This window comes from Lupinus angustifolius, chromosome LG18 (genome assembly GCF_001865875.1).
Source record: "Lupinus angustifolius cultivar Tanjil chromosome LG18, LupAngTanjil_v1.0, whole genome shotgun sequence".
Taxonomy (NCBI): Eukaryota; Viridiplantae; Streptophyta; class Magnoliopsida; order Fabales; family Fabaceae; genus Lupinus; species Lupinus angustifolius.
In genome coordinates, this window is record NC_032026.1 from 8,529,211 (window position 1) to 8,556,554 (window position 27,344).

General features: G+C 31.3%; 2 protein-coding genes across 2 annotated transcripts; one reads left to right on the forward strand and one right to left on the reverse strand.

Annotated features, from left to right (window-relative positions):
* LOC109333344 (glucan endo-1,3-beta-glucosidase-like) lies at positions 1,543-5,307 on the forward strand. Its single transcript, XM_019568790.1, has 4 exons — positions 1,543-2,365; positions 2,489-2,779; positions 4,290-4,608; positions 4,995-5,307. Exons 1-4 carry the CDS (start codon positions 1,610-1,612, stop codon positions 5,228-5,230), a joined length of 1,602 nt encoding a protein of 533 aa, XP_019424335.1. The 5' UTR covers positions 1,543-1,609; the 3' UTR covers positions 5,231-5,307.
* LOC109333290 (zinc finger protein ZPR1-like) lies at positions 8,551-18,308 on the reverse strand. The gene is made up of 16 exons (XM_019568696.1): positions 18,075-18,308; positions 17,912-17,956; positions 17,602-17,642; positions 17,399-17,480; positions 17,117-17,161; positions 16,296-16,352; positions 15,783-15,842; positions 15,567-15,694; positions 13,958-14,219; positions 13,801-13,867; positions 11,970-12,040; positions 11,811-11,900; positions 10,689-10,797; positions 10,238-10,329; positions 9,599-9,704; positions 8,551-8,888 (listed from the first exon to the last, which is right to left on the reverse strand). The coding sequence occupies exons 1-16, from the start codon at positions 18,180-18,182 to the stop codon at positions 8,776-8,778; spliced, it is 1,476 nt and encodes a 491-aa protein (XP_019424241.1). The 5' UTR covers positions 18,183-18,308; the 3' UTR covers positions 8,551-8,775.

A 27,344-nucleotide genomic window follows, 5' to 3' on the forward strand; every position in this document is an offset into this window, starting at 1 on the left:
CGGACCGACTTACCAAAGCCTAAAAATTTATATAATTTGGATATCATTTTAGACACTTTTTATACAATCCATACATTTTAGCCCGGCCCGACCGGACTATTTTAAATCTGGGTTCGGCCGGGCTTACCCGGATAGGTTCGGGCTACCCGTTTTACTTATTTATTTTAATCTTTTCTAAACCTTTGACTTGGTAATAAGCACTAAATGAAAATTTACAAAAGAACTTATAATAAAAAATATATAATAAGTATTATGTTATTGTGTATGTAATTCGATTTAATTTTTACCACAAAAACATAATAAAGAAAATAACGTTTATAACAAAACTAAAATCGACATAGATTGTTTATCATATAGAACATTAGACAATCAAATTTAATATAATAGTTCATAATGAAAGTGTTAACAAAGAACATACAAAAAATTCATAATAAAAGTGTTGACAAAGAACATACAAAAAATAATATTTTTTATAGTATCCAAATGTTTATATATTAAAGTAAAGTTACAAATTAATATTGTGCTAGAGAGTGAGAGACCAATAGAAATGAGGGATTTAAAAAAAAAGATATGTTAAAAAGCATACACATGAACTTAACATCACGTCTTAACTCAAACGCAAGACATTAAATCTATAAGTTTGATTGCATTTGGTATAACAAATGTGTTATAAAAGTAATATGTAAATATCAAATGACACATATTTTTTTAAATACATTAAATATGTTAAAAAAATTAAAAATATTTTTTAATTTATGCGAGTCGGCTCGCCACAACCCGCAACCCGCTTAGGGCGGGTTTGAGCTACAATTTGATATACATAAATTGTATCTGAACATTTTAGCCCTGTCTGGTTTAGCCCGAACCCGTTGTGGGCTAGCCCGAACCCGTTGTGGGCTAGCCCGAACCTGTCAGGGTAGCCCATTTTTACACCTCTACGTCTGACATTTGGTAGACTTTGAAAATAACTATAGTTTGTAGTTTTAACCAAATGAGGAGTTTAACTATTTTCCAAATCGAACAAGTTTCGGTCTGACCATGTTAAATTAAAAAGTGAACCGAATAGTTCACTTAATTTTTTTTTTAAAATTAATATTAATCTAGTGTTTTGTTTTAATTCGATCTAAAAAAATAAATATATATTACTTCAATAAAATTGTTAATTATATAAAACTTTACATTCATATATAATTATATATTAATAAATAATTATTAATTATATAAAATTACTCCATCACATGAATAATTTAATTATTTAATCTTCTTTTCAAATTTGATGTCTAATTCGGGTTTATAAATAATTAGAGTCCTTGAAATTGAGGAATACAGTTTATTATTAATTAGAGTCGCATTGAAATTGAGGAAATACACTTTATGATGAAGTTTCCCTCTATGTTACTTTCCTTCCAAAATTGAACCGACCTTAGAATTGAACTTTGGGATTGAGCATGAAGATGGACCCCACCTAAAAGTAATGTTGATAACTGAGCCAATGAAAGATTCTTGAATCCCCACTCTTATTACTAATTCCTCTGCACTTTCAATACCCCACTACTTCCCTCTCTCCTCTCTCTCTCCTCTCTCTCTCTCTCTCTCTCTCTCTAAGACCATGTCCAAAACACTCTTTTTCGTTCTTCTACTTTCAGCATGCTACTTCCTCATCCCTTCCTCCTCCGCCATCAACACCATCGGCGTTAACTACGGCACCGTCGCCGACAACCTCCCCCCACCTTCTAAAGTAGCCACCTTCCTAAAATCCCAAACCATCATTGACCGTATCAAAATCTTCGACACTAATCCCGACATCCTCCGCGCCTTCTCCGGCACCGGCATTGCCATCACCGTGACTGTCGGAAACGGCGACATCCCTTCCCTATCCAAACTCCCCGCCGCGAAGACCTGGGTCTCAACCAACATCCTCCCCTTCCACCCCAAAACCCTCATCAACCGCATCGCCGTCGGAAATGAGATCCTCGCCACCTCCGACAAAAACCTAATCGCTCACACCCTTCCCGCTATGGAAGCTCTCTACCAAGCTCTGACGCTTGCGAACATAACCACCGTTCAAGTCTCTACGCCTCACTCTCTGGGTATCTTATCGGCTTCGGAGCCACCAAGTTCTGGTCAGTTCCGGCGAGGTTACGACAAGACTATATTTGTTCCCATTCTCGATTTCCTTCGTAGAACTAAGTCCCCCTTCTTAGTTAACCCGTACCCGTTCTTCGGTATTGATCCAACCCGACCCGAGAGCCTTAACTACGCTCTGTTCAAACCAAACGACGGCGTTTTTGATAAAGTCAGTGGCTTCAACTACACTAACATGTTTGATGCTCAGATGGATGCCGTGTACTCTGCCATGGAAAAGGTTTAATAGTCGCATTTTATTGTACTATTATTATTATTATTATTATTATTATCAACGTTCATATGTTAAGCATTGGTTTCATTTGTGTTAATTATATTGATGTTAATTGTTTGGGTATTGAAGGTGGGGTACGAGGATGTTGAATTGGTGGTAGCGGAAACAGGTTGGCCATCAGCGGGTGACCCGAACCAATCAGGTGCGAGTTTGGAGAATGCGGTGTCGTATAATGGGAACCTTATAAAGCATGTTAATTCAGGTAAAGGTACTCCTTTAATGCCTAATAGGACCTTTCAGACTTATATATTCTCATTGTTCAATGAGAATTTGAAGCCAACGCGTTCAGAGCAGAATTACGGTTTGTTCAAACCCGATCTCCTTCCGGTTTATGATATTGGCGTTTTCAGGGAACAACAGGTACGTTACTTTGATTCACTTTGGTTTTATGTTTTTTTTATTTTTATTTTAAATTTAGAAAAATTGAAATAGATATTTACTTGAAATGTGTTGTTTTTATTTGAGTATGGCACTGCCCCTATGATTTGGCGTTATTTACTAATATCATATAATCCTCAATTAGATTGCTGAGGGGGCTATTGGGTAAGTTTGCATTTGTTAATTTATATTTTACTACTTTGCGATTTGGGCAAAATTTCAAGGCATAGCTTTTGTTCGGCGGGGCACGGTTCATGACTAATGGTCCATTAAATATTTACTACGGATAAAACTTTAATTACTTAATATTAAATATTTTAGTATTCAGTGAAGTGTTTTTTTATAGTATCGGTATATTCTCTTAAATAAAATGTTAAATTTTTTTATACGACGATTTTTAAATATTAAACTCATGTAAAGTAGGAGAAGAGAAATGCATTTTGAAGTATATAAAAGTTGAGTAAGCTCTATGCACTGGCGTACTTACACATCATTGATGATGATATAAAAATGATAAATTTTATAAGAATGACATTGTAAAAAAATTCTAGTATCATGTGCAGCTTTTTTACACGGTATATATTTATAGGTATCAAGGTTTGACTGTTGGTACTGATAGGAGTAATTATAATTAAATCCTAGTAAGCGTTAAACTTTAAACTTTAAGCTGCATAAATATTATATAAAATACCCGAATGTTTAGATTTTTTCCACTTAAATTATCTTACTGTAACTGGTTGGAGACATGTGGGGTCACAGAGACGTTACCTTTTGCAAAAGGTATATTGGTGAGTTGGCATTTGGTCGCAAATAAGTCTCTTAGCTTCTGATTCCCATTGGGGAAGGGGATACCGACATGTTAAAAAGTCAAAAACTGTGTACAAATATCAAAATACCCTCAACATTGTCTTTAAATGTACCGAATTTGATGAACAACATTAATTCCTATGTTTGTTGTTTTACGGTTATTTTTCTTATTTATAAACGCTATTAGATTAGATTAGTTTCAACTATTAGATATAAATTTTAAAAGAGATAAACTATATTTCTGGGGCTGAAAATAATTTATTTAGTGATGTGTCGTAAAGGAACTTATTTAAATTAGTTAGTGATTTATAAGTTTCTATTTATAATTGCTTAAAATAGTAGGTTATAAGCTTGGAGCTGCAAGATTTTTTATTCCTATCGGTTTCTAAAAATAATTACACATTTCCTCTAATAATCCTAATATTTATGATTGGGTGTTCAACACCTATAACATAGCCCTATGTTCCGGGCTCGGAAATAATTGCCTTCAGTGCGATGATACATGTGAGAAACCAAAAACTATCTATAACATAGAGAGAATTATAAGTCAATTAGCTTAAAAATGCTTCTAAGAAATTAACTTCAACATATATTATTACTTTTAGCACCAGAACAATATTTTAATATTTCACCCTATAGTCATTGAATCGAACTTATGATAAATATTTGTTATTGTGTGTGAAAGGCATTGGGCCCGTCAGCATCACCAGGACCATCAAGTGAACCATCATCATCACCAGGACCATCAAGTGAACCATCATCATCAAAGAAATGGTGCGTGCCGAAAACATCTGCTAGTGACAAAGCGTTACAAGCCAACATTGACTATGTGTGCAGCAGTGGAATAGACTGTGGCTCCATAAGGAATGGTGGCCCTTGCTTTAAGCCAGATACTGTTAGGTCCCATGCTGCCTATGCTATGAATGCTTATTACCAAGCCAATGGTCGCCACGATTTGGACTGTGATTTTGATCACACTGGACTTGTCACTTATGCCGACCCTAGTAAGTCGATTTATTATAGTTCTATTGAAATTGTTAGTATTATTACATTGATACATATGTTAGTTGTCCATACGTTTATCTTTTATCTAAGTTTTAGATCGACTATGTTTAAGTAATAATAGAGCATTATGGCATGACATAGTTTGAGATATATGTAGTCGAGTTTGGGATCCTCTTTGGTGACCAGAGAGAATATATAAAAAATAAAAGGAAAAAATAGTTTGATTTGACACGCCTTTAGATGTAATGTCCTTAAATGTAAAAGCAATAACTTCTCTATTTTTTTCACATGATGGGAATTGAGGCGATGTTGTTGTATTATTATTATTAGGGTATTCTTGTTGTGTAAATCTATTTTTATTATCTTTACACTTTTGGATTTGCAGGTTATGAGACGTGTACCTATCCATATGCAGCAACTGCTGAGGCTCCGGCTGCAGCATCTGATGCTGCAGCTCCTGTGGGAGTTCCAGCAACACCAACTGCTGCAGCTCCGGCGGGAGCTCCGACGGCCAGGAAATCCGAAACCGGTGGATCATTCAAACCTACCACTTCTGTATTAGTGGATCATGTGCTGCTGCCTTGTTATTTCATATTGATGGTGTTTTATTTCCTCTTCTGATTGGTTCTCTTTTTGCAAAGCTTATATTATGCTACTATTATGGATGTGCATTTAGATGTAACCGGGAAAATTATAACGTGGGGCTGGCTAGCTATCACTTCGATTATGAAGTATAGGAGTTTTTGGGTTTTTTCAGCAGCATTAATTCAAAGCCAGTAGACTATTGGCTAAATAGGAGGGATATGTTAACTAATTATTTTGTGATGCCATTATTGTTAAAATATAATTGATTTAAATAGTTTATATTTACAAGGTTAAATTTAGTTTTTGTCTCTAAACATTATTTATTCTGTTCAAATTCTTTGTATGATTAGTGGTGGATATTGAAACCAAAGCTAAAATTATGTTTGTTTCATAGAAAATGCATCAATTAAATGGTGTCAGCTTGTTTTTTTGTTTGTCCAAGGGTATAGCACCTGATAAAGATTGGAGATATTTATTGGGATTAGTTTGGTATGGGTATATAACAATTAAAAATATATATTTGCCTGCCTTACAATTTTATAAATAAAACGAACATTGAATATTCATTTTGGTCCCTTATTTTTTTTTTGACTTTATCACTTTCAAAACTTAAAATGGTGTGATAAAGTTTTAAATGTAAATTAAACTTAATTTGATTGCTATTTAAAAAATTTGGATCCATTTTGAGTTTTCAATTTTTGAGAGAGTAAATTGATAAAGTAAAAAAATGTAAGGGAACAACAGGAATTAAAATAAGGTTGAGATGAGGTGAGTTAGAATAGGGTTAAGAACTGTTATTTATAGGGTGGATAGGAATTAACTAGGGTTGATAATGAATTGAACTCACTAAGTATTTGTTCGAAACTCGATTTGTTATTTAAATGAGTTGAACTTGAGCTCATTAAATAAATGAGTCGAACTTGAGTTGGATATAATTCGTCTTGTCTGGTTCATGAGCTGATTCGATAATTTTATATATAAAATCTAACTTTTATTCATTAGGAATGATACATTATTTTTATATTTATTGTTATTATATATAAAAAAAAAGATTAGATTTATATATACAAAATCTTTTCAATTATTTTTAAAATTTTAATTAATTATTTGAGTTATTCAAATTAATCATTCAAATGAACCAAACAGTTCGCGATCTTTAACCGAGTCAGATTCGAGCTAAAAAAAAACTCATATCGAACTTGAGTCGAGTTTCGAGTTGATTCAATCCTTATCGAGCTGAACCGAACTGAGCTCTAATTCGATTCGTTTCGATTAATTCCAACCCTATAATTAACTTTGGTGGTTGGAGGTTGGAAGTTATAAAATTTAATAGTTGAGAGTTGAGGGGTATAAATTGGTGTTGGGTGATAGAGGATTTCAAATAAGAGATATAAAATAAGTTGTATTTTTAAAAAAAAAATAACATTAAAATAAATATTTTCTGCAAATTTTTTTATAAAAAAAGTTGACTCAAAAATAGATTGTATTTGAAAATAATCATAAGCCACAGAGCATGCCATGGTTTTACATTTTACAAAGAATAAACATTCTAGTTAGTTGACACAAGCTTTTTTTTAAAACAAGAATGCAGTGAGGAATCAATTAAAGCATATTACCATATAAGAGTATAGCAGAAGAGTTGCATACATTAGGTAGTATGGGCTCCTATGATGTGTTTTTGTATGGATACCATCTAATTTGCAGCTATAACTTGGAAAGCATAGGAAAGAATTCAATAGCACCAATTCAAGTAATATTCAATGTAAGTATGACATTTTCACAGGTCATCTAAAAAATTGAAGCATAATGTTTGGTGCATATCATCACCAAGCACAATCACCTTACATATATGAGCTAGCAGAGTACAAGTGTACCCAAAAAATGTAGAAATGATGAAAACTATACTAATATTGTGTAACATGTGAATTGGTAGCATTACTGAAACATGAAACAGTTTTACTAAACATAAAGGTATAGTTATAAATTTGGGCAGTGGATTACTTGACTTCACTTTTACATGAGAGCAAAAAAGGAAACAAATTGTTAAGACTTTTTATATGCCACAATGACACTTAAGTAATTAGATGCTTAATGAGTTGAAGTAAACAAATATCAAATGGAATGTACAAACAATGATAGTAAGGTTTACTTTGCAAGCTCCAAGGACAAAGACAAGGGTACTGACACATGTTGCACTTGTAGCAGAGGCAAAGAATGTTTTTTTTCCTTTGTTGTTTTATAGCCTGACATATTTGTTCTAGGCTTGCATAGACATATCTGTTATCTTGGATTCAATATTTCAGTAATATGTAAAATTGAAATTATTGAGCCAAAATGATATATTATTACAATTCTTGCTTTTTGTTAACTTTTCAAATTCATCTCCTCAATTATTTCGGTTCCAAATTAGTTAATCATTTTATTAAATTAAGGCACCATTTTGGACCATTTTTTATGATAAATCACAATATCAAAACTATTTAGACAACCAGGACAAAGATGAGAACGAACATTGTTTTGTAATGAGAAATAAATAAAAAATGCTTGCATTGTGTGGATAATATCTTCTTCCTCACTAGGTTAAACATGCCACAGTATTGAAATAGACATGTGTAAAAATATACCATTTTTGCTGTAACGACATCTAAACCATTTGATCGATTGGTACTTGTTTTTTCATCCAAGATTACGCTATGATTGATTTGGCCAATCTATATCAAATACGGGAGCACATCTGTTCTCCCACTTTTTGTACTACTTCATGTATTATCACCCTTGGTTAGTTGAAAAAAATTATAAGTTAAAATTACAATTATTAAATATTTTTTTAGTCAATCATATTTTCTGACATATGAAATGACACAAATGAATAAAACAACAGATGTGGACCCATGAAATACTAGCTAGACCGGGTCAAATGAAGCCTATGTCACAGAAAAGGTTTTGCACCAACTCGAATGTGGCTTGTCTCCTTTTCCAAACTGTTATAACTGATTTATGCAACATGGATGCAACACCAACCTTATATAGCCTAAGATAAATATCAACGTGAAATCACCAAATCTAATTATCATGTGCCATAAGTCATCGAATGAATAAAATCTGATTCAAACCTACAACCAATCAATTAACAGCCAACCACTCTACCACTAAGCCACCGAGGTCGCGGAACAGCTGATGATTTGAATTTTGAACACTGTTTAATTCCCTTTCTAACCAATGACTGATACTAGCTCAAAATTTCCTTCATAGCTTTTGGAAATTCTTCACATTCTTCATTTCATAGGAAACCACAATGACTCTCATAAATCAACTTAAATAAAATAATTAATATAATTATAGTTTAAAACTTCAAATGCTCAATCTCATTTGTATTGATATAAAGGAATAAGTTGAGAATATCTAAAAGTATTTTGTGCAATACTATCACATACATGCGACAAAATAACAATTTTGAACTGGAGGTACTTAAGGAAATCATTCAGCCTTTACAGGACGGTGAAGACCTCTGACATTCTATTTTACCTTAATACCAAAATGGCACAAAAATTCCTCCTCTTTAGGGAGGGAGTAAAACAAATTCACTCAATTTTTGTAGTGTTTGCTGATTCATAGGCAGCATCGGCCGAAGAAGTGTCGATGTCGTTCAGACCTAATTCTTCATTTTGCTCCCATGACCTCTCGTATTCCTCAACTGCAGATGCAATGAGGATAAAATTGCCAAAACAAAAAAATCAAACATGAATATATTAAATAGGAAGAAGTTTGCAGCCAAGAATAGATAGTAGATAGCATTCATATACTGAACATTAAACAACTATATTTCAAGCATGGATCACTATTATGCCTAATCACACGATTCCAATTATGCGTTATCACATGGGCACACAATTGTTGTTCACTAGTAGATGATTCAAACCCAAGCTCCAAAGATGGGAAATGTCAAATGCAAACAGATTAATTATCATTGGCATGTTCTACAAATCCTTGTTTATTTCCATGGTACTACAATAGATACATGATATCTTCAGTTCAAAACATGACAAAATCTAATTTACCTCGATGAAGAAAAATGTATTTCATCAATAATGAGGACACTAGGAATGACATGGTCAATAGCTATATGATTAACCCTACCAAAAAAAAAGAGATAAACTATACAAGCAAGCTGCAAAGGGCAATAAAACCAAATGCATAGAAATAATTTTATTTTTAATCATCCATATTGAGAAAACAAATGAAGCTATAATATCAATAACTAAAGCTTGATCTGATGGCGCAGAATACCTTTGTGTGTAAGGGAGCTGAGGCCCAAGGACAAAACAATTTCAATTTGAAAACTCGGAAAATGCCAACTGCATTGAGTACAACTTGTATTCTGAGAGTGTTGGAGAAAAAACTTACACGTTAATTGTTTGTCAGCTGCCAGATCATCAGTTGCAGGTGCTACAAAAGAATTGGCTAATGCATCGTCAAGAATCAAAGTCCAAGGTTCTTCCAAGCTAAGAAGCTGCACAAGATGAAAAGATGTAGATGTGAGAAATGATGTCAAAAACCATGCAGCTATAAGTTTAAAATGTGCTGAGTCAAATAATTCCTTTGAAGCCAAGAAGATATTGATTGTGTGACTGAGATAAATAATTTGACAATGTCAGAACAATCAAAAGTAGCCTAGAATAAAACCAATGGCCATTGCACCTCCGAAACTTTGTGCTCCTCCTGGTGAGGATAAATCCTTGGTTAAAAGTTCATTGGACTATTTCTTCCTTTTCTATTATTTTCAGCTCTTTTTATAAGTCAAAGATTTTTTAGAGACGTGATCCACCGAAAAAAGTACAAAACATAGTCCAAGATAATCTAACCGTAGAAACACAGATGAATTAAAATATGTAAGTTATCCATTACTACTCTTCTTATCCCCCCAGAAAACAAAGGAACATGATGGTAATACATTTATTGAATTATAATGTGAGCAACTATACTCAGTCCATGATACATATAAGAAAAGAAATAAGCCAAACTATTCTGTATAGTATGGGCTACCTTGGTTAGCCTGGTGCTAAAGTCAAGCCATTTGTTTTTCCTATCTTCTTGCAGACTATCTCCAAAAGTAAACCCATGGACCCTCTCAAGGCCTGTACATATCAAATTATTTTGTCGATTTAATCAAAGATATATATTCATATTAAAAATAATCACACAACAGGAGCAAGAAAAACATAAATGTGTGGTGAAAGTAGAACAGAAAATCCAACTTCGCAAAAACACATCCGACTTTGACTTTTCAGAAGGCTGTTCCAACTTCCAATATATTTACTGTAGACAATTTGGATTGAAAGATGTAATGATGTTCAGGTGAAGGTCTTGATGATAAAGATCAATATAAAATAACTGTTCATGGGGAGCTCAAAATATGTATGCATTTTATTACTAGCATTTGTTGTCTTTTCCTTTTCAATTCCACGTGTGTATGTGTGAGATAGAGCATACTTACTTTCACTTATTTTTGTAATCAAACCTTCAACAGTTGTAACAGCTCCTCCAAGAGTGCCACTTGTCAGCTCCAAGTCAACTTCCGGAACCTTTACGCTAGCAGTATCAGACTAATAAAAACAAAACAAAAGCAACTCAGTTAATGCTTTGAAAAGTTCTCATTTTTAAAATGCGGAAACGAGTCTGCGGAAAGATATAAATCCTATTTTTAGGTGTCAAATCACAGATTATTTATGTATAAATGATCAGACAAACAGAAACTCAACAGTGGGCAAAGGAACAAATATAATGATGACAGAATTAATATATAACACCACATCTTTTCACAAATTTATCTTCTCTAGAAAGACCTATCTAGGTATCGTTGTGTAAAGAAAGTGATAGTTGAAGAAGAAGAAGTTGAGACTGTTATTGAGAGAGAGAAGAGAGAGAATCAGAGAAGTAACTAACTTCTTTTGTTATTTATTTCTGTTATTTCAGATTATTACAAGATAGGAGCTCCTCACTTCTATTTATAGAAGTTGAGGACTCAAAGGGGATAGGACACATCAGCAAAGATAAAGTGCTAGATATTAAACACAAAGCTAACTAATATTCTAATACGTTGCAACTCGGTCTGAGACTTTGAGTATATCACGGAAAGCATCACATACTAAAATTGAGAGACATAATTTGACACAGCTCTTGGTAAATCCACATTTCAAGCTTCTGATAACCAAAAAATATATTTTCATCCAAGTTCAAGGACAAACTAAATTAACTAATAGAGGCCAAATTACGATTTTTAAAACTGACTCTTCAGAAGAGTCCACATGAACATCTTTTTTCATGATTCCTTCCAAATGACCACACTTCCTATGAATGGTTGTTATGCATGTAAACGTTGTCCCAAACTTGCAAGCAATCACATAAATAATCCAAGTCTCTTCTAATAACAAAAGCCATCTCATATTGTTTCTAGTGCATAGTAATTACTCATTAGAAATAAATAATAAAAACAATAATAGGTAGTACAGACAAAACTAGCTACAAGATCCAATATTTAACCACCCACCACATAAATAAAATTAACTAATTGAATGCATATGTTGAGATATGCCAAATCTTGATAACGATGACAAACCTTTATTACATCTCGGCTTAGGTCTTTGACATTCTTTACATGAAGAGTAATTGTTTTTCCTTTTTCAGGAATCCTTCCACCGGGTTTCAACTGCATGGTGAAGAATAATTATCCCAGCCCTAAAAATGAGAAAATTACACTCAAGAAATCACCATATACCTCAGAGTTGCGGTAACCACAAGAATCACATGTAGATGCCATAACGATTACTTCTTGGAAGTATGGAATATCTGTGTATTGTTAAGCTCAACAGAGTGTATACATGAACTATAATTAGACACTTAACTCATGCAGGCTCATACAAAAACAATATAGACTTGACAAAATTGCAGAACACAAAAAAATAAATAGGCCTTGTTACCAAGACACAACATAAACAATATCTACATTCTTTACCTAATCATGAGTACCTAGCTTGAATCTATAGTGTTTGTTGAAATTATTAGGTTTAAATATGGAGGGAGAAAAGGGAATGCTAAATATAGTAAATTGTATTGATACTAATGTGAACTATGGTGTATTGAGAATGAGATACAAAAAACATATTGCTAACCACAATTTATACTAATATAAGACTCCTAATTAAATAAGGAAACTTATCATAAAAGATAAAATAACGTAATCTTAATCCTAAGAAATCTTCTAAAATACTCTAAATGAATCTAAGATACTTTCATATATTCTAATACACCCCTCAAGCTAAAGCTTACTAAACTTTTAGCTTGTTACAAATAACCCCACTAAAAAGGAAATAACCAAAAATAATTACATGGGCTCCACAGGACATGGCTTCAAGGTGTTGTAAATGTTGGTAAAATATGCAATGAAGATGGTGGAACGATAGCTATGATGAAGGTAGTCTAAGATAGCTGGAACAAATGCTCTAAACCATTAATAACAATTGCAATCTTCAAATGTCATAAGGCAACAAAACATAACCATCCATGACATAAGCTATCTTCAAGCTTAACATAAGAACACCAACACTAACCACAACTGGACCACAATAGATCAGAATCACTTCAACAGTTCTATATCTAACAATACCCTCGAGATGGAGCATATGCATCCAACTTGGAAGGATGATAAAATAGAAGTGGAAACCACAATCCTTAAAAGTGGGATAACAACAACGACAAAGAATCAACTTCGAAAGAAGGCAACAACCAGAAAACTAATTGGCAAAAGGATCACGAGCCTAGGCTTCCTCAAGGCAGATACCATGTTGAAACTATAGGGCTTAAATATGGAAGGATGAAAAAAGCTCAAAATAGTAAATTGTATTGATACTTTTATGAATTACCGTGTGATGATAATATATTGCAAAAGATATATTACTAACTCCTATTTATACTAATACTAGAGTTCTAATTAAATACGTAAACAAATCCTAAAAGATAAAATAAAGTAATATCAATCGCAAGAAATCTTTCAAGATACTGTAAACAAATCCAATATATAATAATCATAATGAGATATTCTCCATCTCTAAGTCTCATCTAAAATACTTTCATATATTCTAATATTGTCGTTTGCTAAATTAGATATTATAGATTACTTAAGAATTTTTTCTGACACGGTTAAAAACAATATTCTATACACATACCAAAGGGGTGCCTAAAGCTACCTACTTGAAAATACATAAAACAAAAACCGGCCGAGTACATGAAGCTCCTGTAGGGTCTGGGGAGAGTAGATTCGTAGATGTACGCAACATTACCCTCACAAGCTAAGAGTTTGTTTCAAAGCAACTGAAACATAAATATGGATAAAAAAGCTGGGAAAAATGAATCAACAAGTTAATTGTTATAACAAAACCAACCCTTAAATGATTTTAGTTTTCCATCACAAGGCCATGTGCTCTCTTCCATGCACAAAATATGAATTCTTCAAGCCAATCAGTTTAAACAATGATCTCTATTGACTGTAAAATGACAGATGAACCTTCTAAATAATATAAAAGGGCAAAAGAGAGGTGGTAAAAGGATACTGGTTACAAACATCCGAGTCTCACACTGAGTGACACAAGCACCACAAGTTGATGGGAAAGTCATCACCTGCCCAGAACAAGCAGCAGTATCACACTGAATAAACGAACAAGAAAAGAAAGCTCAATAGTCAGCACCATACAGTTCAGCATTGCCTACCTCTTCTGGTGCAGTATACCGAAACAAGGCATCTGCAATTTCCGCACTATTACTCTGTGCAATTGCCCGATGACCGGCTGCTGCCCCTATTGATCCATGTGGTTCTCTCCTCACTTGACCAGAGACCCCAGCTTCATCCACTGCCTGTGCTTCATCATGAGTAATCTGTGTAGGATCAGCTAGATATCCCAATAATGCTTGTTGATCAGGAGTTCGCTCATAAAACTTGATAGTCAGTGATGGATCAGTTGATGGTGCAAACCTATTCACAAAGTTCTAGTTATACTCTACTTTTTCATAAAATAAAAGCAGCAAAAATGTTCAGAGTAGTTTTTTTTAAGCTAAGGTTCAACTAATGTTAAACTAAACCAAATACAGGCCAAAAGATTGCCTCCCTAACAAATACAAGGTCTAGGTCCAAAATGGTTTACAATAAAAAGATTATAAAATGCAACATGTAATGATTTGAATGGCACCAATGCAATACAAAAAGTTAATCAAACAAGTAGCAACTAACATCCACCAAAAGAAAACAACTCAAATAATCGATTTTTTTTATAAGGTACATCATGAAACTAGGATGTTTTCAATTTAGAATGGCACAGCTACTCTTATTCAAACATCCTTCTTGTAGTACCCCTTTTATTTCTACACTTACTACTCAAGTTATGAAAGGATGAAGGAAAATGTAAGACTTGCTCAGAATGAGGGTTATCAAGAGGGGTCAGGTTAATTGTAAAATTTTATGCAAGCCTAAAAGAGAGAGGGCTTTAGGCATGGATACAATGATAACAATCTGTAGTGGTTGCTGCAGATATACAGGCTCAAAAAACCTGAATGCTCTCTCACTCTCCTAACGAGTGTGCAAGGTTTCTTCTCAGTCTAACACTGGCATAAATTTATTTCAGGCTGCTTTATAGTTATAAAATTTTCCATGATTACAAGAGTGTTTGAGCAATTTCCCTTATTTATTTAGTGGTTTTGGGAGAACTAAGGCATGTAAGTCCCTTTGGTGCGGTGATGGTTTTGGTAGATTCTCAGTGGTGGTTAGCTAATGGTATAACTTCAAAGGAAAGCCTACCGCAATAGACATAGAAATTGGTAAGCTCTACCATGATAGAGATTTTTTTTCCTTTAGATGTTATTTTGTACTCTGTTTACATGAGGATATTGTACCCTCTGCTTCTATAATCTCTATTGAAATTATAGGGTTTAGATATGGAAGGAGAATAAGGAATGATCAAAATAGTAAATTGTATTAATAATATTGTGAATGATGATGTGATAATATTGTGATACAAAAAACATAATACTGCCTACTATTAATACTAACACTCTCAATTAAATACGGAAACAAATCATAAAAGACAAAATAAAGTAGTCTCAAACTCTCGGTCCTAAAAGATCTTCTAAGATACTCTAAACAAATTAAAGATATAATCATCATAATATTAGACATTTTCTTTGTATCTATGTATCATCTAGATATTCTCTATAAAATAATTTAAGATATTCTAAAAGATATTTTCATATATTCTAATAATCACTATCTAGTAAAGCTACTTTTATCCAGACATAAAAACATAAAATCACGAGAAATGTCTCTTACGGATTTTCAATGAAGCTGTTTCCAGCAGGATCGTCAATAAAAAATGTAAACAGTGATTCTCCTGTTGCACAGGCTCGCAGTTTCACCAAGAACAGATCAAGTGCTTTAGCTGTCTCCGGAGCCACTCTCTAGAACATAAAAAGGATAAACATAACATTGAATTATTAAAAGAGAAACATATACCAAACAATAATATAGTAAAGTAACGAAATGTACTTTGCGTTCCTCTTGAAGGACCTCAAGTTCCTCGGCAGCTCGCATTAGTATCCCTTCTACCTATAATTACACCAGAAACAATATTCTCAAATCATTTGAAAACAAATGCTCAATTAATCATGACTTTAACCTGAATCTTCATAACAGACTCAAAAATGGACCTCTAACACCGACGTTTTACATGTCTATCATAAATATATAACCATTATCGCCTTATCAGTGCTACCATATAATAAGTAACACAACAAAGCCACCTAGGTTAGGATATGGTTTACAGCTTTAGAAATCTACTCAACATTTTTGTCTCTGATTAAAGCTAAAAAAATCTACAGAATAGAAAGGACAACATGCTTAAATTTTTCTTCCCAAGCTCTTGATTTGACTAGCATTGAAGGGATGTATGGAGAGATATACACTGGCAAATGAAATGACAGACAAGGCAAAAAAAATACTGAACACTACCAGTGCTGGGTGCGAAAAGACCATGTAAATTAAGATATGTATCAGATGTACCGTTGACAGACTACCACGCTGAGCCTCTGGTGGAATCTCAAAATCCAATTCTGGTATCTACACAATCATACATATAATTAAAGTTCCCATTATATAAGCAATTCAAATAAATTTATGATACTTTGTTAGAGAAAATCGAGAATAAGAATGACTCTATCATAGTTAGTCTTTGCTTTTATATTTATACTGAGAAATAATGCACAGAACAATCCAGTATACAAGAAATACATCAAAGATAGATCCAACGGAAACATATAATAAACTAATACATATTCTCTGAATACTTCAGATTTTGAATAATAGAATCATATATATTAGATAGTCATATTTTAAAACACTGAGAACCAGCAAAGATTAATCTTACAGATCTTGAAATCCTGATTTATGCATAACTTAGAAATTAAAATGATACAGTACATAAGTAAATATCAACAGGATCAACTAATTGGATAAGCAGCAGTTAATATCTTGTAGTGACTGCAGGAATTGCTAATTGGTCTCTGATGAAATGGGAATTGCAACTCCCAAAGTGGCATTTCAGTTTAGTTTTCTTTTGCTCGTGTTTTCACCCCAAAAAAATTGTTACTGAAACCTGACAACACTGTGAACTTTGGTTGTGTGAACGACAACACTTACCCCAATAGGTAAGATCAATTATGTGGGTTAGTCATCATTGGATCTATCGAAAAACAACATTTGACTTTATAGCAAGTTCTTTTTCAAAATGTTTCACCTATTGTTTTCTTAAAGAATAGGGAGAGACAGTGGAGTTAATAAGTTCAAACAAAAATATATATGGTTGACAATATAAATTTAAGTACCTTAATGGTAGCAGATTCTGATTTTACCACTTGCCTATTGAGCATCTGCATTCATTGAAATATCCATAAGTTATTGTTACAAACAAATTGGTAAAATAAGGACCACACAATAAATGCAGTAAAATTAAGATGACTACATTCTTCCCAAATGCCTCCTACTTTTTCATGTTACATTCATCCTAGTAAAATAGCTTAGATTCATACACACACACACATATATATATAATGACAGGGAGCGAAACATTTTAAAGCATATAGTACACAATTTCAAGTGAGCACAACCTTCGGATCGCCCGATGGGATCTTCAGAGAGTAACTGCAACCACGGGATTGAATTTCACCAGCAAACTGAACTTCATTGTTCCTAATGGATAAACAAAAACAAAAACACAATAAATATTACTAGCTTTCAAAGAACATCAATATCGGCAATTACATTCAAAACACACAATTCAATAGAGGTGCATAAATCAAGCACAGATTACCTCTCATTACAGTGAGTACATTCGAACGCAGACAACAAAATCTGCATAATAGGCATAAGTGGAAAAGGGATTATATAGCTACAAAACTAATTGAGAAAATAAGAGAACAAAAGAGGCATCGTATAAAGATAACAATAACGGATTGAATTAAAGCACGTAATAAATGATTAAAAATGATTGAAACATAAGATTAAAACAAAAATGCCATATCCCCGGGAAAACAATTACAGTGTTTTAATTTGCGATTGCGGTTAAGTTGTCTATACTGCAATTCCAATATTGCGGCCGCAAAGTAATTCAAAACATTTACCTTTCTGAAGTTAGGAATGGAAGTGAGCAAAAATCTTGTGATTCCCTGGTAGAAATAGCAGATAATTTGAAATGAGATGATTATAAAACAATGAATAAAAAGGTGCAATAGTTCATAATCTATAGAATTGAAAGAGTAATAGAGAAAGAGAGAGAATAGATACGTTTTCACCACAACGCATGCAGAGACTTTCAACGACGTAGAGAGGGGCGTCACCAACATCTGTTGAAACTGCTTCAGCCACAGATCCAACGTCCACAATCTGCTCCATGCCTTCAATTTTCTGAATACAAAGTAGTGATGGAAGTTCGAGAAATAGAGGGGAATTCTGAGTAATAATTCAACAACAATGTACTGTAACTAGGGTTAGGTCGGGTCATAATATGGGCCCAATTATGAACTTGGGTATCCACAAATGACCTTTGTGCCATTAATTTCTCATTGTTTCTTTCTAGCAAAATATATATATTATATCTTATCAATCATTTTTATATTATATACTTTTATGTTTATCGACCTACATTTTTATTTTTTAGTATTAAATATTTAATTTTATTACATTTTTATAGTGAGTGTCCATGATATTATAATTTTTATGATAAAAAATATATATGAAAATGAATTGAAATGTTGTGAAAAATTAGGGTGTGTTTGGTTTCAAGAAATATTTTCTATTTCCTATTTTCATTTTTAAGAAATAATTTTCATTTACATGTTTTCATTTCTTGAAAATATGTTTGTTATTATCATTTTCATAACTGTGCACTCTAAACTTTATAAACCAGGATAATTACTCTTGTAATGAATCCAATTCTAAATTTTAATCACTAAAGTAGTCAAACCAATAATTTTATAGAATGTCTACATATTTGATACTTGCATTTTCTTTCCAATGTATTTTATGTCAATAATACGTTGAACATTTTTAGTTGTTGGACTTGGTCATTTGCTATTACAAAAGCGTGTGAAAAGTCATAATGAGCATCATGCAGTTGCAGACAGTGTTATAAAACTCGGCTCGAACCGGCCGGTCAGACCGGTTCAACCATGAACCGGTCATCTAACCGGTTCGAGTCTCTCATCTAACCGGTTTTGTATCAAAATTGGTTTGACTCAGTTAGTTTAAGCGTAAAACTGATGATTTGGATGATCAGCCCGTTAGACTAGCCGAGTCAATGAAAATTAAAAAAAAAAAATAACCAAATTGATGAGGTGAAAAAGTCAAATATTTGTAATTTATATGTAATTATGTTTGTCACTTGTTATCTTACATTCTAACCAAATCTTTGTTGTTTAATTAAATTTTAAATTTATTGTACATTTTTGTTGTAGTTAAAGTATAATTTATATATGATAATGTTTTCAACTTGCTTGTGTCATTTTATAGTATTAAAATTTTCTTTATTGGTTTTTTAATTAGGTACACTAATGTTTTTAAATTTTGAGTATACAATTATTAAATATTGTTATACAATATCATTAATTTTTAGAATTTTAATGTAAACCGAGTTAACCGGTCCGACCATTGACCCAGTGGTTGGACCAGTGACTCATTGACCCAGTACCCGGACCGAGTCATTAACCGGTCCGAGTTTAATAACACTGGTTGCAGATGCTCTCCAAAAAGGTAAAATTAAAATAAATTACTAACGTACAAGTGCTATATTATTTAATTAAGGTTGCAGTAACATTAAGAAGCGTCAATTTTCATCCCAAAATCATATATTATCATAATCATCATCGAACTATTTCAACAATATCATAAGAGAGACGAAAAAAAGTTATTATGTTAGAGATAAATAAATAAATTTTATTATGAAGATATGTGATAGTAAGGACAAGGGATGCTCTCATCAATTGATTTCAACATTTTGTTGATTAATGAAGAGAGTAATTGAAAATAATATTCCCTTCATTCCACATCTTTTTATGTTTAAGGTTATGCACATAGTTTCAAAAAATATTAAATGAAATAAAAATTTAATAAAATTTGACTAAAATAGTCACATTTAATACACATCAAAAACTGGATTAAAAATAAAATGAAGAAATATGTGGAAAAAATATTAGTAATAAATAAGGGTATAATTGGAAAGTAAAATATAAATGTATATTGGGTTTTCAAAACATCAAAAGATTTGGAATAACATGCAAATGTTAAAACATCAAAAGATATAGATCAAATGGAGTAATAAAAGTCATAAATTTTTCAATAAAATGTCATTGTCTTATTATTGAAAATATTGGAAATGATAATTATTTCATTTTCAAAATTTCCGGAAATGAAACTCATGTTTTCAAAAATATGAAATGAAAACAACACAACAAACATGTTTTCACCCTCATTTTCTGATTTCATTGAAAATGAAAACAGAAAATGGTCAAAGCAAACACACCCTTACATTTCAAGTTTGATTTTTTGGTGAAGGTAACTTACTCTAATTTTCATTAATATTTTTAATTATGTGAAAAAATATTGTAATTTTAATTAATTAAAAGAGCAAAATATGTAATAGATAATTATACCATACATGTAGTTATAAGAAGTATAGATATATACTATATATAAAGTTAACATATGTATAATTATTATCATGATGTAATTTCTATTTTTCTATTTTGTTCATGATAATTTTTAATTTCTAAAAAATCATATAATCCTATATAGTCATTATTCACCACCAACATAATAATTGCAAGTTCAAATTATTACTCTCACCTTAGATTAGACATTCTAACAAAAGCAAAAAATATAATTTAAAGAATATTTGTTAAAACATTTGAATTATATAAAATAAAATATATGAAAAATGAACATTTATAATAATTACGTAAATTAAAAATGTGAGTACGTAAAAGTAAAAGTGATATATGAAATGTCTTTTACTAATATAATTTGCATGGAAATTTTGCAAGATAATATCATTGTCATTTCTTCCTAACACTAGTGTGTGTAAGTGTGGCCTTTGCCTACGTAGGTATTAGTTTGTATAAGTGTGTATAAGTCTGACACTCACCTCATAAAATTAGTGATTACATAGGTATTAGTTTGTCATCATATCCTTATATGTCTATACTTTAAATTTTACCCTTGCGTTTGCCTATTGCAAAATGCTTCCAGAGTTGCATATTTTGAATATTCCAACCTGCTTTAATTTATTTTATATATATTGATATAATATTTATAGTCAGATATGAGACAAGTATGATTCAACCCGACTCAATCCCGTTGATCACTTATCATCATATTTGCATGTAAGGGTGAACATGAGTTGAGTTAAAGCTAAATAAAGTTTGTCACAAAGCCAATGGTAGAGGTAAATCCTAAAGAATAAGTTACAAAAAAGAAGTGGTCGAAGGGTGAGAAGTAGCATTGGCAAAACAATCTGCCTTGCCCATGTCCTAACAATGGCTGCCTTAACTAGGACAGGTGTGAACATAACTCTTTATAGAAAACATGAAATATGATGCCTTACCACCCTAAATACGAGTATGGTAGACAAAGTTCTCTCAGCTAGCACCTTTATCTCTACAGTGGAGGTAAAGGCTTCAAATTAGTGGCATGATGATCGATTAATTGTTTCGAGCTTAGGCATGAGACGGTTTGAGGACTCGGCATCTTACTATCTTCTTATATTTATATAATAATGCAATGGGCTGGTGTCATTACAAAAATGCATTATTTATTATTTATATAATAGTGCATGGGCTAGTGTCATTACAAAAATACCTATTACCTATGACTGACACTTGGCATTTTAAGTGCTAGAACTGTCGTTTAAAAATATTTGTACTTCCTTGTTATTATTATTGCCAAAATGGATGGTCATAATATCTTTACTTTTAGGTTTACGGTTTACAATAGATGTTAGAGGAAGAGAAATAAGTGTCATAAATTTTCAAAATTTAAAACTTTTCATATTACTCTTTCTCTCTCCATTCATTTTTTATTCTTTTCCAAAGCATCTTCTATTCATTGTTGATGTCCCTCTCTCCATTTTGCAAAGTCAGTAAACCTTCTTCATTAAAGAAATTAATTATTGAGTTATTCGTTCACAAATATTTTTTTTCTTTATAACTTCTTATTTATACATTATTTCACCCACTCTATCTTTTTTATCATTAGATCTATTAGCTCTAATTGTTTGTGTTTTTATCATCTGATCTCACTCATTCACATTCATTCCTACTCATTCATTCACTCAAAGGTTTCTCTTTTCAACCTTTATTAACAAGGTAACATTTTTACTTAACAAGTTAACATTTTTTGTCACTTTTGTTGGATGAATCTTATTTCATTCTTTTTGAGTTCAAGATAACATTTTTGTATGATTTCTCATTATACTCTATTTTGAATCTTTTTGATCTTATTTTTTGTATGCATGTTCACTATGTCATTATCTTAAAGTAATATTGATAAAAATGAGGTACAAATATTGATCTATTAGCTCTAATTGTTTATGTTTTTTATCATCATATCTCACTCATTCACGTCTATTCCTACTCATTCATTCACTCAAAGGTTTCTCTTTTCAACATTTACTAACAAGGTAACGTTTTTACTTAACAAGTTAACATTTTTTCTATCACTTTTGTTGGATGAATCTTTTTCCTTCTTTTTGAGGGTGTTATTTTTTGTATGCATATTCACTATGTTACTATCTTAAACTAATATTGATAAAAATGATCTGTCTCTGCAAAAATTTGTTTAATATCATCATATCTTATATTTTATTTGCATTTTTTCTTTGTGCCTCATTTGTTATGTTTTACACTATAATATCCCTTCAACTATGTTACTTTCTCTATTTATCCCTTTTTCTTTCCAACATTTACTAATAAGGTAACATTTTTATCTAACAAGTTCATACTTTTTTTGTCACTTTTGTTGGATGAATCTTATTTCATTCTTTTTGAGTTCAAGATAATATTTTTTGTATGATTTCTCATTATACCTTATTTTGAATTTATTAGTGTTATTCTTGGTATATATGTATGTTTACTATGTCACTGTCACAAACTAATATGGTAAAAATGAAATTTTTCTGCAAATTTTAGTTTAATATCATAGATCTTATAGCTTTTTTTGCATTTTCTATGCATGGGTTGTTATCTTTCACACTATAGTGTCCCTTCAACCTTTTTTGTCTATCCCTTTCCCCTTCTCATTCTCTCTCTTAATATGGGTAAAATATCCTTTATTGTAGAAAAACTTGAAAAATAAAAATCTTAGAATGATTTTCCAACGTATTTAATATGGGTAAATTTTGTATAATCCAATTGAGTTTATATTTAATTCGTATTACATATGAACTTTCTAGAAAGAAAGTTATTGTACTTCATTATAAAAAGATGGAGTTGGGATCCTCTCCATTAGTGAAGAGATAAGTACATCCAAAATTAGCAGTGTACCCGTGCACTTGCCCGGGTCGCTTATTTGTTTATGCATAATGCAAATATAATATACATATACTTTATAATATCAATAAATCATGTACTGAAACATTATATTTCTCATTCATATAGGTGCAATATTAACATTGATTTTTGAGTGTATATGTAGAATATTAACAATTATAAATATGTTTGTATAAGCATTTATTTGTTGAAAGTGTGATTATAGAAAATATTTGATTCTTAAATAACTCAATAAATAAAATTCAAATTGTATTGGATAATATCTCACCTCTATATTCTCTATATAAAGTCATATTTTTTGTGATTACGTTTATAAGTATCATATAAAGTCATAAGGATTTTTTAGCATATCTCTTAAATGCTTATGTTTTATTTTAGATTAATGTTCATTGTGTATAAATATTTGAATATATTTTTAGCATTCAAATATTGTATAATTAAATGTTATTTATTTGATTATGTTTTAGCTAATAATCATTGTATGAAAATAACTCATAAATTAAAAACACACTAAGCTAGGATATGATAAATATTTTTTCTGATAAATTTAATCAAAATAATAAAAAGAGTCTAATAATTGATTTGTTATATTACTAATTAAAATACATATATTTTTCATGAATATATACTATTGTTATCTTTTAATTAAATAATATAATGATAGTAATTAAATACACGTGACCCGTGCATTCGCATGGCTAAAAACACACATGTTACCCGTACATTCGCATTACTAAGAAAACACATGTTACCCATTTATTCTCATAGTTAAAACGTACATATTACTCATACATTCATATTATTAAGAATATACATATTACTTATGTATTTGCATGTTCAAGCACATAAGAAAAATAAATTGATAATTTTTAATTTGAATTTTCTACAATTAGTATTAAATTATTATTAACATATAAAATATATAAAAAGTAAGAAGGAAAAATGTGAGGAGGAGACATGTGACATGAAGAAAAAATGTAAGGAGAAATTGACATGTGGCATAAGGGAGTTTTTTTTATTACGTTGTTAATAGAGAAAAATTAAAATTCAAAGAATCTGAACTGTAATATTAAAATTCAGTGCGAAAAATGTCAAAAAACTTTGATGAGGTAAAAAAGTACAATTATTCTTAGATTAATGGTAAACATTAAATTATATAGATAGATTAATATAAAGAAATAATTTGAATGTGAAAAATGATTTCAATTTCATCTAATGTTCAATGACTATTACTTTTTAACATAACAAAACATAGATGTTGTAAACACTCAATTTTAGTGGGGTAGCGACATGAACCAATCACTAATTAATATTAAATTATTATTAGCATATAAAATATATAATATATAAAAAGTATGAAGAAAAATATGTGAGGAAGGAGAAAGTGACATGTGGCATGAGTGAAGGAGAAAGTGACATGTGGCATGAGTGAAGGAGAAAGTGACATGTGGCATGAGTGAAGGAGAAAGTGACATGTGGCATGAGTGAAGGAGAAAGTGACATGTGGCATGAGTGAAGGAGAAAGTGACATGTGGCATGAGTGAAGGAGAAAGTGACATGTGGCATGAGTGAATGAGAAAGTGACATGTGGCATGAGAGAGTTTTTTTTATTATATTGTTAATAGACAAGAGAAAAAATAGAATATAATTTAACCATTTTATTCTTAAGATATAATAAGATGACACTTTTACCCATACGTGTAAATGTCTAGATGACAACCTCTAGGGGATGCCTTAGAATTAAAATCATTTTAGCTTGAAGTCTTGAGCTTTTTAAGTTGCAATTCGGTTTTAGTGAATGATGGGGAATCTGAGGTTGTTTTGGTGAGGGAAATGAAAAAGATTAGACGGGGGAAGTGCCACAAGCAAGAATGCTTGATAAGTTAATGTTATTCATCAAAAGCTACGAAGCTTGATAAGAATTTATCAATGGTGGTCACATCCAACAATAGAGGTTTTGAAGGAGAATTCTATCAACTAAAATAAATTTTCTCAAAATTAAACTTAACTTTTATTAATGATAATTCAAATATAAATAGACAATCTGCCTTGACTAAAAATAAGACTAAATCCTAATTAAAATAAAATCCTAATTATCCTTGAATACTAAAAGATAATATCCTATTTAATCATGATAATAAACCTGGTTGGAATTTTAGAGTTGTTGGCTGAATTCCTCGAAGTATGACTTGGTCTTGAGTTGTTGAATGATTAAAGATTTAGATTTGAATCAGCTTTAAAAATTCCTCTAATTAATTTGGCCGAATTTAATCATAAATTTTCCTTGCTTGAGTGAACTTGATCATCTTATATTTATCCCTTAAGTATAGCCACAAGTTGGTTCGGAGATTGAAAACCAAGTAGAGCATTGACTTGTTCCAATCAGCCTCTTATTATCTCCTTAATTTGTGTCTTGCCTTATCCCGAGGAGTAACCATGTGTTGATTAAATCAATTTGATTTGGCAAGGAAATTGAATAAATCTCCCTATTTATCTTTTAAGTTTTGCACTCCATATTTGCAGTTGTGCTCTTACATCCTTCGTATTTTCATGTCATATTGTTTATGCTACACCACTTAGCCACTATTGGGTCAAACTAGAAGGAAATAAATAATTTCTTAATCCCCAATATACATCAAATTAAATACTAAAATACTTGAATGAAAAATAAACATAAATCCTAAGACTACATGAGAATTAAATTTTCATTTACTAATAACAATGCAAATAAATAAATCAAACTATGCTATAAATTTTTTGCAAGAATATGGTCTCCAAGGGGTTCTCCTAGTCGGATGATTTGTTTTCCAAAAATCATAGATTGACCCCTTGGTTTACATCAATAAAAACAATAACTTGCTTCTCCATTAATGAAGAGAATCCTAATTCAAAAAGATGATATAGTCTTACATTAAGTGATCTTACATGTATAGAAGTGACTGTGAGGAACTTATTAAGGACAGTAGATAAAAATGGTGACCACTCTAATTCCTATATGGAAGTTAAGAAAAGTCATATATTAAACAATTAGATAATACTTAAATATTAAAACTTTGTCAAATAATATGATTTATAATAAAACATGACATTATTTAATCATATATTCAACCTAAATTAATATTATAAAAACTAGCATGTCGACAGCCACTTCGTGCCTGTCGACCCGCACTCTTATTTTCTAGTATTAAATATTTAATTTTTATATATTTCATTTCAAAGAGTTATATTACTTTTTATTGAGTATATATTAAAATTATAATTTATGTAATAGAAAAATATAACAATGAATTGTGATATTACTAGAACTACGTTAAAATTTGCATTGGTGATTTGATAGTTTTGTGCATATAGCTTACTTTGACTTCCATTAATATTTCTTTTATTATGTGAGAAAGTGTTAGAATAATAGTTAATTATGTAACGCCCAAATAATTACTCCAAAACAATCTTGCTCAAAAATGGGTATTTTTTTGTTTTTTAATAATGATGCCATATAAAATTTATTTCCTTATATTCGTTTTATTTTTGGAACATCACTTTAAGTAATATACAACGCGAAAAATCAATAAAAATATAACTCAATATAACTTTGAATCATACTTCATTAGAGTATCATGAAATTTTGGTACAAAGTACAAAGCGGAACCTAATCGTCGCCCAAATAAAACTACTTCAAAATAAATACCCTACACATGTACACTAATCAAAAAGCACAAGGGTCAAAGTCCACTCCTCAATGCCACTCCTGGGACATCGAAAAGCGGTAACTCAGAATTCTGGCAGAATGATCCATCTGAACAAAACGCAAATAGAAGACAAACAGAAAGAGGAGGGAGTAAGACATCTAATGAATATTACTCATTGACGACATGGAATTACACGAAATATCACATCCAACAGACACACATAATAAACACAATATATACATCACATATAAAAATGCACAATGATGAATGATGTTATAATCTCATATTATGAGGATAAAAGTCCATAATCTCAATGTATGAATGTTATG

What these genes read in the sequence shown, in the direction of transcription:
- LOC109333344 (XM_019568790.1), top strand. Translation starts at nt 1,610, where the DNA reads ATGTCCAAAACACTCTTTTTCGTTCTTCTACTTTCAGCATGCTACTTC. An exon ending in GCGTTTTCAGGGAACAACAG is followed by an intron (nt 2,780 to 4,289) that starts GTACGTTACTTT and finishes TGTGTGTGAAAG; the next exon opens with GCATTGGGCCCGTCAGCATC. An exon ending in TGTCACTTATGCCGACCCTA is followed by an intron (nt 4,609 to 4,994) that starts GTAAGTCGATTT and finishes TTGGATTTGCAG; the next exon opens with GTTATGAGACGTGTACCTAT.
- LOC109333290 (XM_019568696.1), bottom strand. Translation starts at nt 18,182, where the DNA reads ATGGAGCAGATTGTGGACGTTGGATCTGTGGCTGAAGCAGTTTCAACA. An exon ending in TAAGCCGAGATGTAATAAAG is followed by an intron (nt 10,798 to 11,810) that starts GTTTGTCATCGT and finishes TGTTTTTATTAG; the next exon opens with TCTGATACTGCTAGCGTAAA. An exon ending in AGCTGACAAACAATTAACGT is followed by an intron (nt 8,889 to 9,598) that starts GTAAGTTTTTTC and finishes TTGCATCTGCAG; the next exon opens with TTGAGGAATACGAGAGGTCA.